Genomic DNA, 17,685 nt, shown 5'->3' with positions numbered 1-17,685 from the left:
AACGTTTTAAAGTACATATCATAGCCTACATATAACACAGTTAGAATTTGCATGAAAAGACATTTTTAACACAGAAACAAACAAACGTCCAACTTGAAGTTTATTTACTTCATAGGCACTTTCCATTTACACATCAGACAAAGGCATCACACAGTGGAAAAATGATTTACATCAACTAAATCCTTATACACGAAACCTAGTTCTACTGTTGCGGCAGGCAAGTTCCCGTCATGGCATTACAAACAGGCAAAGGAGTAGTTCGGAAACGTGTTGGGAATACTTTAAATATTCACAAACCTTTATTTAATGCCCCTTTTCTCCCTCCTACTGATCTGTTTGATATTTTAAGTCTTCTAATCCACATAGGATATCAAAGATGTCAATCATTTCAGCCTGATCAAAGGAGTGAGAAATATTGGGCAAAGGGTGGTCCTCAGGGTAGTGAGCTTTTGGAATGGCGCGAGGACCCAAACTGGCCTTCTCGGTCGTGCTCTTTAAAGTAAGTCTGTTCAATACGATGGCAAAAAGAAAGCAGGTTGGTGTAGGATTTAACCTTTTCAGCAAGCTCGTCGCTGGTCAGTTGTGTGGTGAGTATGGTGAAAAGATGACCAAACACCAGAGCGTCTAGTTCAGTTGGCCTGTGACATTTAAAGTACAACAATTAGCAAAGACACCATGCAATAATTGAGTTATGCTGCATGTCTGTATGTGTACAAAGCTTCATTTACTACATTTACAAATCAGCAGAAACAGTATAATAATGTGGAAATATTTATACAAATTAAAATCTTTAATATTAAAAATATATATATATTTAAATGGTAATATATTCCTGTGATGACAAAACTGAATTACTCTCTAGTCTTCAGTGTCACATGATCCTTCAGAAATCATTGTAATATGCTGATTTTCTGCTCAAAAAACATTTGAAACCATGAAGCATTTTTTCAGGATTCTTTGATTAATAGAAAGTTCAAAAGAACAGCAGTTACTTTAAATTGCAATTTATTGCAACATTATAAATGTTTTTCCTGCTACTTTTTTTAAAACCAATTTCATGCATCCTAGCTGAATAAGAGTATTAATCTCTTTTTAAAAAAAAACTTTTGAACGATAGTGTATGTGCACAAAACATACTGTTTGTTGAAAAAGTAGGGCTGTGTTCCTAATCGCTGTGACAAGGCCTGACAGCACTGACTCACATCTTCATACACCTAAGAAGGGAAAACCCACACAAAGCCTTATGTAGTGTACATTGGCTCCATTTATGAAAGAAAATCATGACTGGGTCAATGAAATACACTTCATTTATCTGCACACACACAAAAAAAATACCTGCTCCAGATTCTTTCCAGACCATCCAATTGCATTCATCTTCCTCCGTATCTCCCACTGCTTCTGATAGGCCAGAACGTGATTGAGGGGCCAAGAATAGGGACTACTGTATCGTGGCCTAGAGATCTGAACACATATTACCATTAAATGCATACCATGATCATATATGCTGACATGTGGTGCCATAGATGTCATCTTTGATAAGATATGCGTTATATATGATTTGTGGAGGTCCTTATATGTGAAACATACCTCTGTAGCAGTATAGTCATCACACCACTGGATATACAACTAGGAAGAAGAGGCAAAATTTTCACAGTTTATTATGTTTAACACATATATATTTTTTTTTTTTTAAGTATAATTAAAGAAATCCATGAGAAAAGATACATAATGTGCTGAAAATGTTGTCATTTGTAACAAATGTATCAATCTGATTTTTTTGTATATGGCTAATAAATACCCTACCATTCAAAAGTTTGGGGACAGTAAAGGCCCGTTCACACCAAGCACGATTACTATAAAGATAACGATAAAGATAACTATATATGCGTCCACACCAACGACCGATAACGGTCTTTTTATTCTAAGCACGCGCGCGCCCGGATGATCCAGATCCATTTTAAATGCGCGAGACCTTTAAATTAGAGTGGATTCTGATTGGCTGTCAGTGTTTTATCGTTCGACAGCTGGAAAAAAAATCGTTCTGAAAGTGATCCCAACGATATCGTTCCTCATATCTTTATCGTTATAGTTGTGGTGTGAACTCTGTTATTCTTTAATATGGAGAACGATTTTTAGAATTATATCTTTATCGTTATCTTTATAGTTATCGTCCTTGGTGTGAACGGGCCTTAAGATTTGAAGGCATTAAATCGAATGTTATTGTAAAAATGTAAAAGTCTCAATTTCAAATAAATGCTGCTTGTTTGACCATTCTATTCATCAAAGAATGCTGAAAAAATGTATCACGGTTTCCACAAAACTATTAAAGGGATACTCCACTTTTTTTGGAAATAGGCTCATTTTACAACTCCCCCAGAGTTAAACAGTTGAGTTTTACCGTTTTCGAATCCATTCAGCCGATCTCCGGGTCTGGGGGTCCCACTTTTAGCATAGCTTAGCATAATGAATTGAACCGGACAAGACCATTAGCATCTCTCTCAAAATGGATTCGAAAACGGTAAAACTCAACTGTTTAACTCTGGGGGAGTTGTAAAATGAGCCTATTTCCAAAAAAAGTGGAGTATCCCTTTAAGCAACACAACTGTTTTCAATATTGATAATAATAAGAATTGTTCCTTGAACTCCAAATCAGCATATTAGAATGATTTCTGAAGGATCATGTGACACTGAAGACTAGAGTAATGATGCTGGAAATTCAAAGGAATAAATTACATTTGAAAATACATTAAAATAGAAAACAGTTTTATTTCAGTTCTATAACATTTCACAGTATTACTCTGGCCAAATAACAGCCGTTTTGGCATAAGAGACTTAACGGTACAGACTGAACGGTCGGTAGTGTATGTAATACACAAAGACGTGCTGATGTGTGTAGGTCTGTACCTCTGCAGTCAGCAGCATGTTATTGACCAACTCCATGTAAGCCTTCATCTCTGCCCTCTGGACATCATCCAACCCGTCACTCAGAGCATGACCCTACGGACAGCTCAATGTCAGCCAGCAGTCAAATATTCTAGTATTCATATGGAGTTTGTTTTTTAGAGTGAGAAAGTTACCTTTGCCTTTGTGAATTGAACAATCGGCCCCAGTTCTGACACAACTTGATTTCCAACGTGGATAAAAGGAACCTTCCCTAATGAACAGAGAGGATGAGTCATTATAAGACATATGAATGAACAAGCACTAACTCATACATTCATTCTGATGAAAACAGAGCTCTTTACCACTAGCTTTCCAACATAAGATAAGAATAAACAAATCCCATAAACGAAACAAAAACATGAAAATGACTGTAAAATTGGGAGAATTTGGTTACTCACCTGACGGTGACATGTATTCAGCATTGGCACGGCAGGACACCTGCACGGGCAGGCCGCACATCCTCAGGAAAGTCTGCAAAACAAGATTAAATTCATAAACCTAAAACAAGTGACAAACTATTCAGGTTTTTGAAGATGTGAATCGGCGAGCGTGTGAATAAACAGGGTGATTATGGCACAGCTTTTCACCTGAACTGCCAGCGAGGATGCAGAATCTGACAGTAGGATTTGATCCTCTGCACACAAAAAAAGGAAACCATATTAATGTTCATTTCATTTCATTTACTTTATGGTTGTAAAGATCTCATGCTAAATGTAAATGTGAAGAAAAAAAACAGTTACCTTTAAGAGGTTGGTACAGAGTAGCATTTTCAGGCCATGGCTCAGCAGCTGCAATAGAAAAACAATAAAACTGGGAAATATACATTTCGTAAACAATACTGTATCTTTACATTTTTCAGAAACTCTTCCCCTTAAATATCCATCTATGTGAGACCACATTATAGGTTTCTCTATCTTTTGACCCTGACAATAGCATTGCAAACAACAGAACTCTAACTTAGCTGTTGTAAAGACATCTGATAAATTTATAACAGACTCGTGCCCAGAAATGTTGGTTTTTCTCAACTAATATGGAGAGAAATTAAATGACTACGATGAAAAGAAGTAACGTTACAGATTATCATCCTAACCTGCCCATCTCTAGCACAAACCACTAACACGCCTATGATCTCGCTACATTACACACAAGCGTATACATTAAGTTACCTGCAATCTGAGAGACGAAAGCCTCTGCAGCAAGAGACATGACAGCGCAGAAAAAATCTACTTTAATCAAAGCACAGCAACGAGATGGTATTAATTTCCCACGCAAGGGCAAAGCAAGCTCCTGTCCCCATGTAGTGACGTCACCCAGAAGTTTTTCCTGCTTTCTGGCCAATCACGTTCCTCCTCCTTCTTCTTCTTTTTTTGTTTTGTTATATTGGCTGTTGGCAAACCAGCTTATGGTGCATTACCGCCAACTACTGAACTGGAGTGTGGAGCGTCAATGTTTAGGAAAAAAATTAATAATAATCATAATGAAACAAACAAATATATATATATATATATATATATATATATACAGTTTTACAATATCAAAACCGTGGTACAGGTGTATGTATGTCATGGCGGCATATACAATCATCCATCAACTGAGTTCAAGGATTGAGTGGAGGATAATAGCACCAAATAAAAATTAAAAATACAAAATAAGAGTCAAGAAATAAAGAAATTCAACATAAATTCTTAAGACAATTCTAAAGAGGGGACCGAATACGCCAGAAATCATTAGACCTCCGGCGTAAGTCTAGTCACAAGTTCGTTTTTGTAAAGGTAGGACAATAGCAATTCGATTCAACCACAGAAGGGACATGAGGAGTCACAACAGAAGTATAGCCTACATTTTCTTGCTACAAATATGTAACACACGTGACACACACTAGATCATGATCGAGGTGTAATTCAGCTTTACAATGCAAGAGATAGATAGAGCAAAAGATTTACCAATGATCTTCTGAACAATTTTTTGTAGGCTATCTCTTTGCAGTACCTTGATCATGTCACAAATAAATACATTTACAAAAGAAATAAAAACAAAATACATTTTGAAAACATTATATTCTTATAGGCTATAATTTCCTGATTCTTTTAGATAATTTATCAGAGCTATTCTAATTCCTTGAAGCTGACTCATTAAATGCTCTAAATTCAAATGGTTTGTACCTTCTTCCTTTAATTTTGTTTCCAGTATTTGTCGTTCATTGTTAGGCTCTGCAATGCAGAAGGGCATGTTCAACATTCCGCAGTGTCCATAAGCCTAATCCAGGATGATGATTCTTGACTTTGTTTTTCCATTTGCGGTATGGTCGATTCTGATTCTTGATTCTTCTCGTCTTCTCAGTCTAGTCTCAATCCTACTATTCCCTTTGGATTCTTTAGCCTATAGTCTAGTAGGTTAATCCTCCACTTCCGATCGCGGAATATGAATGCGGCCTTTCACTGCTTTGTGCTTTTTGCAACATTAGTGCCTATTCTTAAAACCTTAATAGCCTATTTTATTTTATTTCGTTGTAACCATAATACAAAATCATGTAAGGCTCTGAAATTCTGAATATTTTATTATGTATTTATGTGCTAATGTATTTTAATAGTGGAGTTGCAAGTGTCTGCAAGCGGTCATTAAGGTGCCATTAGAACAGGGCGCGAGCCTTAAATCAAGTGCACGGGCCCGTTGCGCGCGCGCGCGCTCTTACCACTGCGTGTGAGCTGCATTTCAATTGTTCTTTAGTCATATAATATTGTTATACCAATGTTGATTACAATCCTTACTTGCATCTCTATGTGAACAAGAATATAAGCATATAGCCTAAATATTAATAGGCCTATGTGAAAACTTGTAAAATAAAGGTCTATGTAATAAAACAGACGCATAAAACCTTTCTTCGTTGTTTTAAAATGTAAATATTCCATAGGCCTAATACTTATATATAAAAATAATATATAAATAATATGTTATTAATATGAATAGATGAACAATAAACAGAGATATTGAATTATAATATATTTTTTTTTAATTATTGTAGGCTAGGCTATTGTATTCATTAATAAACATGAAAGGACACATTTGTACACTCGCATTTTATTAGAGCTCATTATAGATTTAATACATTTACAGATATTTCCAAGTCACTTTTCAGCTCATGCATGCATGCATTTTATGGTGCTGTAGAATTTTCCAGGCTTGAGCAGATGTCGGAGCATCTCACCCTGTTCTCCAAAAGAAAGGGTAGAGAATAGAAACAACCTTCAATACAGTAAACACTTATAAACCTAAATATGTTATAATTATTTAGGATGTTAGACAAATCACGACAGTGGTATTTTAACGGCAATGAAAAAAAACAAAGACTTAAAGAACCGTTTGTTTTGCAATTGCAATTTCTTCAAAAAAACGAAACATCATTTTAACAGTGGTTTAGTCGTTTATGGGTTCTATTCAATAACTGCAGTGGTTTTATCTTGAAAGCAGACGTTTTTGCATCGTCCATATACTCCCCTAAAACCGAATCTGTGAATGTGCAGTGGAAACACACATTCGGTTCTACAGGGTATATATAGACGACGGAACAAAGCTTTGCGCAGAAATGGAATATCTGCAAATTGGGAGCACATCGTTTTCCACAGTCCAGAAAACAAAATGAAAAGGCGTTGCCTGATTCGCACCCGAAAATTGAAAAGGCTACCCTTCATTTCAAGCAAAAGCATTTTAATTAAAATACAATTTAAAGGTTAAAAGACAATTTTATCACTTGTTCGGCCACATTAAAATATAGGCTAAATAAAATAAAATTGTGCTGTTTTGAGGTAGCCTATTTAGATTTTTCATTTTATTTCATGTTGCCAATTTCAGACATTTTCTATTTTTGTATTTCCAAATCGAAATAAAATTGGTGTCTTGTTTATGTAATCAAATAATTTTAACTGCAATTTGAGAAATCTGTTAGTAAGCCCCCCCCCCCCCCCCCCCTCTTTCGCTCTCTCTCTCTCTCTCTCTCTTCTCGCCGCAATGCAGTAAGGTAGTAAATTAAAACGACCCTCTCGCTTTCACATTTAAATGATTCGTTAACAAAGAAAACAGAACAATATAGCATAATTCAGGTTTACACGTAGAAAACAAATGCATAACACATTTTGACTCGTCTGACTTCATCTCAAACTTGTCATAATGTCTTAATAATTTACATTTACAATTTCTCTCACTCGACAGACCAGACTATACGAATTTTCCCGTTAGCTTCACAATTCGGCTACGCATTGATAAAACGACTGATTATTCAGAAAAATCATTACAAGTTATTTTAAAAGACAAAAATATATTAGCCTATTGTAAGTTTGATTTTGCAGCTGCACTTACCATTTGATGTAAAAACGACCTATTTAGAATATTCCCTTTAATAAATGGGCTAAGGAAAATAGACGAAAAGCTATTTTAAATAAGAGAGGGGAAAAGCAAAGCAAAAAACAAGTAAAATATTCTGCACAAATGAAACACAATGAGAAATGCAGAGAGACGTCCTCGTCCGGAGCTTTTCTGTTCGACAAAGCGCGTGGGAAGGGAAGAGAGGGGCCAATATTACCGCGAGCCCGTGGCGCGTCTCATCTGTGAGACCCAATGACGGACGCGCGAGGCTCGTAAAAACCGTTTTACAACCTGAGCTGTAAATCAACTTTTGAGCTGGGAAGAGCTTAGAAACCGCAGATTTTCTACACCACAGTGGCGTTGCCAGCGTTGCCATTTACATTCTACAAAAACGAACAAATAAAGGAAACAGAAACGCCCAAAATACCTCAAAATATATAGGGACAAGTCCGGTAAAATGCGCAGCCCTGTAGCTTCTTTATTGTACTTCCTTTATTGAACCACAGGTTCTTTATTGGCATCGATGGTTCCATGAAGAACCCTTAACATGGAAATGTGTATTGGACAAAAGGTTCTTTATAAAGGAAAAATGTTCTTAAGATTATTACAATTTTCTTTGCACTTAGAAAATGGTTCTTTTAAGAACTGTTCATTGAAAGGTTCTTTGGGGAACAAAAATAGATCTTCAATGGCATTACTGATGTGAAAACCTATTTTTGGAGCCTTTATAGGCTATTTCTGCACATTATGGGCTAGTTCTTTGCGTGTTAATTCGGGCATAATTTTATGACGAACAAATCTAAAAGCCCAAGTCCTGCTTTAGTATCAAAAACATATGTTTAACCAAAATGGGTCTGTACAGATATTTTCAAGTCATTTTCAGGAACGTGTGTCGCCTGTTTAGCTGCAGTGCTGTCGAATGTTTTTTTTTTTTCTTTTTCTTCTCCAGGCTTGAGCTGAGGTCGGGGCATCTCACCCTGTTATCTTGTAAATACCTTTTAAAATAATTGCAACTTTAATTAAAATCATGCAATTTAATTTATATGCCTATAGCATGACTTTAGAAAAAAAAAATGCAATAGGCTACGATAAAGGTGTTAAAATGTGTGTGCGTGTCTGTGGTGGGGGTTGAGAGAGAATTTATATTTGTGCATGTATTAGAATAAGCACAATTTGTAACATTATAGCCTATAACATTAAACTTTAATATTGAAATTCATTGTTACCTTGATGTGTGCGCGCGTGTACGTAGGCTACATGTATGAAAGAGACAGTGTATCGCTCGGTAGAACAGTTTTATGCAGCATTCATAACAGTTAATGTAGGCTAGCTACTCTATACAACTTAAAATATATTTTAAATTGTAATTTTGCGTGTGATTGCATTTACATTTTGCTGAGTTAAAAAATAATTGGCGAGCTAAAAGATTCCTGGTTTTTTTATATAGGCTATTTTTTTTATTGTTGTTGTTTTAGCAGAATTATCAAAGACGTAGCTAATTTATAATGCCTCACCTTAACATATTCAACAGGGTCCTCTGAATATATAGCCAATAAACAAGTGAAAGGTTGTTTAAAATTAGCTCACAAATTTCTTACAGATGCTTATCCTTCTAAAATATCCTTTTTTTTTACAGGCCTGCCTCCTGTTCTCAATACAATTTGGCAGCTAAAACACCATCGATTCCTATTTTTAGATTTACAAACTGTATATTTGCAAGTAGGCCTACCACCGTTCCTTAATTTCATAACCTTCCTTCTTTCTATTGTTATTTTTAATAATTATTATTAATTAATAATAATTAAGATAACAACAATAATTATTTTTATACTATAATTCGTGATTACTTTCTTCTAAATAAATTAGACGTAGGATTGAACCATGCAGTCGATGCATTTTTAATGCAGAATTAAGTTTAATCATCATGGTTAGATGCGAAATTTTGGTGCAAGGCTTTTAAATGTGCGCGACTTTTATTTTGAAGGTTCAAATTAACTTCCGAAAACTTCTAAATACGTCACCGTCACACGCACAGGCTCAGCCTCCGTTCCATCTCTGTAGAAGGCAAGTTAACGAGTGAACTCTTGCAAATGTTTGTCTTACAAAATGCTCCACCGAATATTAATATAATGGAAATATGTTTAAATCACACTGCTTACGGTTTTCCATTGAGCGAATTAGATTCAGGACAGTTTTAGGCTGGTGAAAAGGCAGGGCAGGTGTTAACTGCCAGTCAGTCCCTCCCTGTTGTCGTAGTAATAATAACCGTTTCAATAATAAGACCAGAGTTGCAATGTTTTCTTATTTGTCAGGTGAATATACTGGTATTCGTTTAAGGTTTGCCTTTCCAACCCATGTTGTTGATTAGATGACTGAACCCAATTCCAAGACAGGATTGTGTTTCCTAGTAATGAATGTGCAAGTGATGTCTTCCAGACAGATGCATTAGAGGCAGTGAATGTGTTGTAAAGCGTTATTAGAAGGGTTTTGAATATGTTGTAAGCGTTATTAGATGTTTTTTGTTTGCTTTAAGGTCTGGATTTGCAGTTTTGACAATGGGAGCCATAATTTCACGGTGGAAGGTGTGTATTTCACTCTTTTTGCCATTTTCCCTAATCAAACCCTTTCTATAAACAATGTAATCGTTATGTTTTTACAGACTAAAACTTCCACTGTGGATATTCTAGAGACACTGGATAAGGTATGTTCCCCACTGTTGTCCTGCCCTTTCAAACCCGCAGACTTCTTTCAGCCATTTTGACCTTATCACACATCACAGAGCTGTATGTCATCATCTGAACCCTTTTACTGGCTGCATTTCCTTGCTTTACTCATTCCTGGCTCTCCTCCCGAAGCCTCCATCTGTCTGGAGACTGTATTGACAGGACCATCTGTTCGCTGGATTGCTGCGGTTGACCTTAACTGCCCAGTAGTGGTCACTGCTTTGGTTTAGAGTGAGCTATAGGAATACACTTTGCAATACCTGAGGGCTTTTATGTTTAATTTCACCCCAAACTTTCAACTGTAACTAACAGAGCTTATGTCCGATATTCAGTAGTCACAGGTTCTGCTTTAGCAGGGTCAGTGTTTCACAGATGTATGTTGTGTTTAGGATTCTTAATGGCATGCTGTAACGTGGCACACTGCGACATATCGGTTATTCGTGCCAACATATCAGCAAACCTTTAACTTACTTCACTTTAATAAAATTTGAAAAATCCTCAAGCCTGATATATGAAATATTATTATATTTTTAAATGGAATAGTTCATTGAAAATTTAGACAAAATATAAAACGAAATGTAAACAAAACAGTTTGCGTTTTGTATCATATTTGATACAAAAGGCATTTATGGCCAATATAGTACTCAAAAAGGAAAAAACACATTCCAAACTGAGCAACAATATGCAATTTGGTGCAGTTGCTGATATTTATATGGCCTCAAAGTAAGATTAATGTGACTACTTGCGTAAAACACATATATTGACTCTCTATGTCTCCTAATAATAAAATGCTTACTTTTATGATCAAAGCTCTGTAGTTAAACACATAATGCATGTACATGACCTGTATGTGGACATTTTTACAATTATACTAAAAGGCCTTTTCCTCTCTAAACAAGTATGAACTATCAATCAGACAACAGAAGGCATGTAGAAGATTGTGTAAAACAGGTTCTTCAGCAAAGTTTTGATGATTATGATGATTATAAGAAATGCATATAAAAAATTATACTGTAGGCTTTATAGGGTTAAATGAGATCATATGAAGCATTCTACGTTACCTTACAAAGCATTTTTACAGCATATAACATAATGGCATTGCTAATTAACTTACAATATTGCATTATGACTTGAATCCATAGGACATAACTGACCTTGAGGAGTTCCGTACAAAGAACCAGCGCTTGCTGAAGTTGTGGGTGGGCCGGCTTCTCTTCTACTCATCTGCTTTGTACCTGATCACATGTCTGTGTGTGTATTACCTGTACTTCCCTGAGCAGTGGAGCGCTCGCATCATCACTGCCCTGCCTCTGCTAGCATTTCCAGCACTGTGAGTCCTAAGTATTATTGCTGGACAGACAATGATATATCGTATTAATAAGCATGCTTATTGTATTACTATTTTTAGTCCAGCTGATGTAATTATGCATGCATTACTACTTATTACATGTATTATATGTATTGCATTTTATTATACCTCTTTTTAAAGGTTATTTAAGGGAGGTCAATGTTATTGTATTGTCAACTATTTAGGTAGTTTTGCTCTCTTGCATAATTTGACCTTTTATGTTTCTTCATAGAGTCTTTATACTACGAAAACTACTCATCTTCCTTTTCTCCAAACGCACAGAGAGGAACAGTAAGCTTATTATATGTTGTTTTCTTCATCTTTTCTTCATTGTCTTCACGAACAGTTTTGATGTAATTTGATCGATTGACTGACTGGTCTTTTGTTTTGCTTTCTGTTTCAGATGAAAAACTAGATGATTTAAAAACAAAGAAACGAAAAATAGTAAGTGTGATTTCAGACACTTTAGAACCGAAGCTTTCTAAGGAGCTAAGCTTGTTTGTGGATTCCAATATTTCAGATGAATAAAACTGTCTGTATGTTCCATAAAACAAATGAATTTTGTTTTTGTCAGCTTGAGGAGGTGATGGAAACGGAGACCTACAAAAATGCTAAGCTCATATTGGAGAGATTCGATCCAGAATCTAAGAGGAAAGCAGTAAGTCCAGTCATGTGTAATATTAAAGGGATAGTTCACCCAAAAAATGATTCATTTTACTCGCCCTCATGTCATCCCCGATGTATATAACTTTCTTTCTTCAGATAAACACAAACAAAGATTTTTACGAAAATAATCAATCTCTGTGAGTCCATATAATGCAAGTGAACGGGTGCCGCTTGGCTGAAGCTTGAAAAACCACAAACAACGATCGTGACGGTAATCCATACAACCCCAGAAACAATATCTTCTGAAGTGAAACGATAGGGTGTGTGTAAGAAAAATATGCATCACAACATCTCTCGTGAATGCTTGTAAGACAGTAGACCAGTAGATTTATGATTTAAAGTATTTTTCTTACACACCTATCACCATGATCGCTGTGTGTGGCTTTTCAAGCATTGAATGAGCTGCACCCTTTCAATGGTATTTTATGGACTCACAGAGATGAATTATTTTCCTAAAAATCTTCGGGATGGCATGAAATTGAAAATTCAGTGACCTATCCCTTTAAAGCTTGAATAGGGTTTCAAACAGATGTAGGGAATTGGGATTTATGTTTGAAGCTAGCATATTTAAGATGAATGCTTGGTTTGTGTTTACAGGAAGCAGAAGCCACTCCGGTCAGACCCCACATGACCCCTAGACCAGGACAAGGTTTGTGTTTCCTTTTGTTTTTTGACTGAGTCATTGTGTTTTCTGTATGCACAATGCACTTTATACTCTCATTATATACAGACCTACGGCAGCGGCATGTTGCCATGGCAACTCCTGGACCCGGCCCCATGACCCCAGGAGCCACACCACATCGTACTGCCCCAGGAGGACCTCCAGAGAAAGGGCTCGCTGGGTCTCCGGCAGAAACACCACAACAAATGATGAGAAGAAACATGAATCCTTATTCACCAGGACCTGGATCAGGTTTAGTAAACTCATACGTGTGTTACTTACATGTCCTCACATGGATAAGTAAAGGAATATTGTAAAACAGATGTGAAATTCTGATAAAATAGCAGATAATATATCCTGTGACCATAAATCAATTGAATTTTATAATAAATTGCTCATATCATACATTATTTTATTCTTGAATAAATGTACCTGATTTATGAACATTGGTGTCTTTTATCATAAATTATAAATTAAAATACAGTACAGTTTTAACCAAATAAGTTCAAACAAAATCAATCATTTTAAATACTACAAATAAATTAAATGCTTCACAACATAGGGTACATACATAATGGTACAAAGGAAAAATGGATATTTGTTTTGAGATTTGATATTAAATGATTAGAGTTTTTTAGATACATTTTAAGTGAGTAAATGTAAAAAGTCAGGGAAATGAGCATGCATAATTTAATTTTCAGTATTGACGTATATTACCAAATACATTTTACAAACTGTAATATAGGCCGATAATCTATATATTGTGCATCCATAGTTTTAGCTACAGACTGAAAATATTTGATGTCATTTGCATTTATTTTGAAGTTCTGGCGTATCATTTACCTGATTTGTGCACTGATGAAGTGTTGATTGTTCTTAATCATTTCAGGCATGCATCCCCCTGGGCCACCTCTCGCTCGACCCATTCTTCCACGAGAGCGTAGCTCTGTGGACAGAGTCCTTGAGTATTTGGTGGGAGATGGACCTCAGAACAGGTATTACACCGGAATAATATACAACCGGCTTGACTTCCAGGCTACTCAGAGAAACACACTGAACACTCTACAGTCTAGAATTATGTCAGTACATGTGAGAATGATTTGCCTCTTGCCTTCCCCCCCCATTTATTCTTATACATTCAGATATGCCTTGATTTGCCAGCAGTGTTTTTCCCACAATGGTATGGCTTTGAAGGAGGAATTTGAGTATGTAGGTAAGAGCCTGTCAGAGCACACTTATGGATCTGTGCAGATTTTTGCCTGAGGATACTCATGTGTGATGTTTAACGTTACAGCATTCCGTTGTGCTTATTGCTACTTCATGAACCCGGCAAGAAAGACACGCCCCCAGGCACCCAGACTCCCAGAGTTCAGTTTTGAGCGCAGACTTCGCTCTGAATCTCCTGAAACACAATCTTCGGCCGCCACCGAGACACCAGAGGACAGTGACGCCCCTGAAGGTATTTCATGCTGCTGACAGCCAGTGACATCATTATGATGACCTCATAAAATCATTGTGTCATCTTGTCATGTCATTTTTCAATCAGTCTTAAAACTGCAACTGGAAAGCCTCCAAGAGGAGAGCATGCAGTTTTGAAATCATTTACATTTATCATTTGTATGGTAGTGTATGTATGAATGAATGTATGTTGTATTTTATTTTATTTATGTGTTTTTAGACCATATTGTCTCGGCCCGCTCCTCTCGGGTTTCACACTCTGGCACCCCCTGGAGTAAAGTTCATAGTTTCAAGAGAATTCACTCAGGTCCCAGAACCTACAGTTCCACACAGACTCACTTTACTTACACATACACTACCATTCAAAAGTTTGGGGTCTTTGTGATTTTTCTATTGTTTTTGAAAGTGTCTTATGCTCACAATGGCTGCATTTATTTGATTAAAAATACAGTAAAACAATTATATTTAGATCAATTTAAAATAGCTGGTTTCTTTTAAATATATTTAAATGTAATTTAAACCATTGTGTTTTTTTATGGTCTTTTGATGAATAAAAAAAGCTAAAAATAAAGTTTATTTGATATAGATTTGTTTTGTAAAAGTATAAACATCTTTACTGTCACTTTTGATCAATTTAATGTGACCTTGCTGAATAAAAATATTAATTGAATTAAAAAATAAAAATCTTACTCACCCTAATCTTTTGACCAGTAGTTTATGCACTGCATGATGCTTTGGTGCTCTTTCTCAGTTACTGTGGGTAACGTAATCATGATCGCAATCATTTCTTATTCCCTCTCATACACAAAATCACACAACACAATAATGACTGTCACCATTACAAGGTGAGAAGGTGTGTTTGTAAATGGCTGTAAATGGTATTATGAAAAATGTCTTCTAATGTGTGATTTAATCTGTCTTAATGAAAACATTCTGCATTTGACATTCAGCCATTTTTTGCTCTATATTCAAATAGATGTTTTTGTCTATCTATCTATATCTATATCTATATATCTATATCTATATATATACACACACACAAATAGAAATAGCAATCAAAAAGATGATTTATTTTTGTGGAGCAACAGTTATCTGCAATGTTAATATTAAATTTAGCAAGATGGTAAGATGCCTAGAGACTGAATGTCTAAAATGCTGAATACTTTTCTTTAAAAAATCCGATCTGATCTTATTTTCAAACCTAAGTGCATGGTTCATTGTCGTAATTTTAGTTTTTTGTATGATTAATAATAATTTAAGCTAATTTACAGTTTTGATAATGCATATTGTGCTTCTTTTAAACATGTATTATCATACTGAATGAACAATGCCACAAATTATATTCTTTTTTTATGATGCATTAACAGGCCTAATACGCATACTTTCTTACACACCCACGACAGTGCCATGGCTCTTAGGAGTGTAAGTCCCCAGTGCCAATTATTTTATTTAATTTTTTTATTTTTACAGATGACGTGGAAAGAACTACATCTGCTGACCCTCAGGACCCCACCGCTGAAGATCCCCCTGTCGCACACGAAACCGAGGAAGAGGTGTCACAGCCTCGACGTAGCCCGTCCCCCTCAAAGGATGTCCCGCAGGAGGAAGCTGCAGCTGAGGAGGAACAGCAGAAAGAGGATGAATCAAACTAAACATGTTTATGATCAACACTGTTCACCAGAGCTTTCGGTTTTTGGCATGTTTTGTTTTAACTTCTCTCTACAGCATGTTCATTTAGTACATCTTAGTAATTCTGAAGGCTGTTAAGAGTTTTTACTGCCGATTTATTTAATTGCACCACATCATTCACATATAGTGGGCTAATCACATTACAATTTGTAATACTAATGGTGTGGTGATGTCACCCGGTGCAATTCCTGTGCATGGTTATGAGGTTGACAAAACAAACTGCAGTTGCTAAAGTGTTGAAGCCTAGAATAATTTTACAGTGTTAGCATTTAATATTGCATAGCAAATAAGGACAAAAGCGGGTAGCAAGAAATGTTTAGCTGTCATAGCTATGGGTTTAGCTATCATTGTGTTTACAGAATTATTTGAAACCTGCAAAGTGAGAGCTGAACAAAAATTCACTCTTTATCAAAAGCGTTGGTCTTGTGTGATGCTTTTAACATTTTTTTTTAGTTTTTTTTTGCTAAATGCACTATTTTGATTCTTAAATATTTATTTATTTTGTTTTGAGTTGTTTTAATTGCTTGTGTTTTTCTGGCCAATGGTTTGTTTACTTATTTGTGAATATTTCAACTGTTTTGTGCCTTTCTGGTTAAGAAATGTGACTTTCTGCACAGTTTACAAGATAGCAAAATCTGTCACAATAATTGGTGTCCATACATAGGATGTTATCTGCATTGATGTTTACGCTTTACAAGTCAAATGATGCCAGAAGTGACACTAAAATGTATTCATGAATAAAAAAAAATGGATGAGAATGATAGTTTGGTAGCTATCAACTATTGTTCCTCTAAATTCTGCATTAGTTATTTCGTTGTCATGTTCATGATGAATTGATTCTTATCTCAACAGCAACACATAATATGTATGTACTTTAAAACTGGAATTATCAGTTTGTACTTGTTTGTCAATACTTGCACATGTCTGCTGCTTTTACAGTCTGTACATGCCAATAAATGTTTCTTATCTAAAGCACGATTATTTTAACATTATCATGAAATTGAGGTTTTTCTCTAGTAGGCAGCAAATTGGAGTCTACCAAATTAATGTTTTAGAAATTAAAAAGCACAATATGGAAAGGTTAAGTGAGACATGAATGTTTCTGAGACCTGTGCCTTAGCAAATATTTCATGCATACTTAACTATAGATAATACAGACCCTTTCCAAAAAATTTGAATATCATGGAAAGTTTATTTATTTCCATAATTCCATTCAAAACGTTAAACTTCCATAGATTATAGATTCAGGGCCCACAACTTAAAACGATTTCAAGTATTTAGTTGTTTATTTGTTCATAATTTGGGCTTCCAGCTCATAAAACCCACGAAAACAGGATTTTAAAAAATTCGAATATTACACGAAATCACACAGTAATTACACAGTGATACCATGGTCATTGAACCATGTTTTGGTTCTTTTGGCAGTGTGGGCAGGTGCAAATCCTGCTGGAAACTGAAGTCAGCATCTCCATAAAGCTTGTCTGCTGAAGGAAGCATGAAGAGCTCTGAAAATGTCCTGGTAGACGGCTGCGTTGAGTGGACAGCACAGTGGACCAACACCAGCCGATGACATGGCTCCCCAAACCGACTTCAAGCATCTTGGATTGTGTGCCTCTCCATTCTTCCTCCAGACTCTGGGACCTTGGTTTCCAAATGAGATGCAAAATTTGCTCTCATCAGAAAAGAGGACTTTGGTCCACTGTGCTTTATTAAATCCAGAGTCAACGCAGCCGTCTACCAGGACATTTTCAGAGCACTTCATGCTTCCTTCATTTTCCAGCAGGATTTGCACCTGCCCACACTGCCAAAATAACCAAAACCTGGTTCAATGACCATGG

General features: G+C 35.9%; 2 protein-coding genes across 3 annotated transcripts; one reads left to right on the top strand and one right to left on the bottom strand.

The window, feature by feature from the left end:
- Positions 1-82: 82 nt before the first annotated feature.
- mtx2 (metaxin 2) lies at positions 83-4,255 on the bottom strand. Its single transcript, XM_084425004.1, has 10 exons — positions 4,110-4,255; positions 3,684-3,731; positions 3,531-3,577; positions 3,342-3,414; positions 3,078-3,154; positions 2,905-2,997; positions 1,588-1,626; positions 1,336-1,461; positions 1,138-1,214; positions 83-638 (listed from the first exon to the last, which is right to left on the bottom strand). The coding sequence occupies exons 1-10, from the start codon at positions 4,147-4,149 to the stop codon at positions 434-436; spliced, it is 825 nt and encodes a 274-aa protein (XP_084281130.1). The 5' UTR covers positions 4,150-4,255; the 3' UTR covers positions 83-433.
- A 5,039-nt stretch (positions 4,256-9,294) lies between these two features.
- On the top strand, positions 9,295-16,822 carry lnpk (lunapark, ER junction formation factor). Of its 2 annotated transcripts, XM_084426072.1 has the most exons (14): positions 9,319-9,366; positions 9,836-9,884; positions 9,962-10,003; positions 11,168-11,355; positions 11,606-11,664; positions 11,777-11,817; positions 11,948-12,031; positions 12,637-12,688; positions 12,770-12,952; positions 13,590-13,695; positions 13,843-13,913; positions 13,995-14,159; positions 14,379-14,465; positions 15,629-16,822. In XM_084426072.1, the coding sequence occupies exons 2-14, from the start codon at positions 9,858-9,860 to the stop codon at positions 15,808-15,810; spliced, it is 1,287 nt and encodes a 428-aa protein (XP_084282198.1). In that variant the 5' UTR covers positions 9,319-9,366; positions 9,836-9,857; the 3' UTR covers positions 15,811-16,822. The 2 variants fall into 2 exon arrangements, with proteins under 2 accessions (XP_084282199.1, XP_084282198.1); XM_084426073.1 differs by lacking the exon at positions 14,379-14,465 and having other exon boundaries at positions 9,295-9,366.
- Positions 16,823-17,685: the final 863 nt, after the last annotated feature.

The sequence above is a fragment of the Rutilus rutilus genome (genome assembly GCF_951802725.1).
Source record: "Rutilus rutilus genome assembly, chromosome: 12".
Lineage (NCBI taxonomy): Eukaryota > Metazoa > Chordata > Actinopteri > Cypriniformes > Leuciscidae > Rutilus > Rutilus rutilus.
This window is presented reverse-complemented; position numbering and strand designations above follow the sequence as displayed.

Excerpts from the sequence above, each read along its gene's own strand:
- mtx2 (XM_084425004.1), bottom strand. The coding sequence starts at position 4,149 with ATGTCTCTTGCTGCAGAGGCTTTCGTCTCTCAGATTGCAG. Across the intron at positions 3,732-4,109 it reads TTTCGTCTCTCAGATTGCAG|CTGCTGAGCCATGGCCTGAA; the intron begins GTAACTTAATGT and ends TTTCTATTGCAG. Across the intron at positions 1,215-1,335 it reads CTGGAAAGAATCTGGAGCAG|GTGTATGAAGATGTGAGTCA; the intron begins GTATTTTTTTTG and ends TTCCCTTCTTAG.
- lnpk (XM_084426072.1), top strand. The coding sequence starts at position 9,858 with ATGGGAGCCATAATTTCACGGTGGAAG. Across the intron at positions 9,885-9,961 it reads CCATAATTTCACGGTGGAAG|ACTAAAACTTCCACTGTGGA; the intron begins GTGTGTATTTCA and ends ATGTTTTTACAG. Across the intron at positions 13,696-13,842 it reads GGAGATGGACCTCAGAACAG|ATATGCCTTGATTTGCCAGC; the intron begins GTATTACACCGG and ends TTATACATTCAG.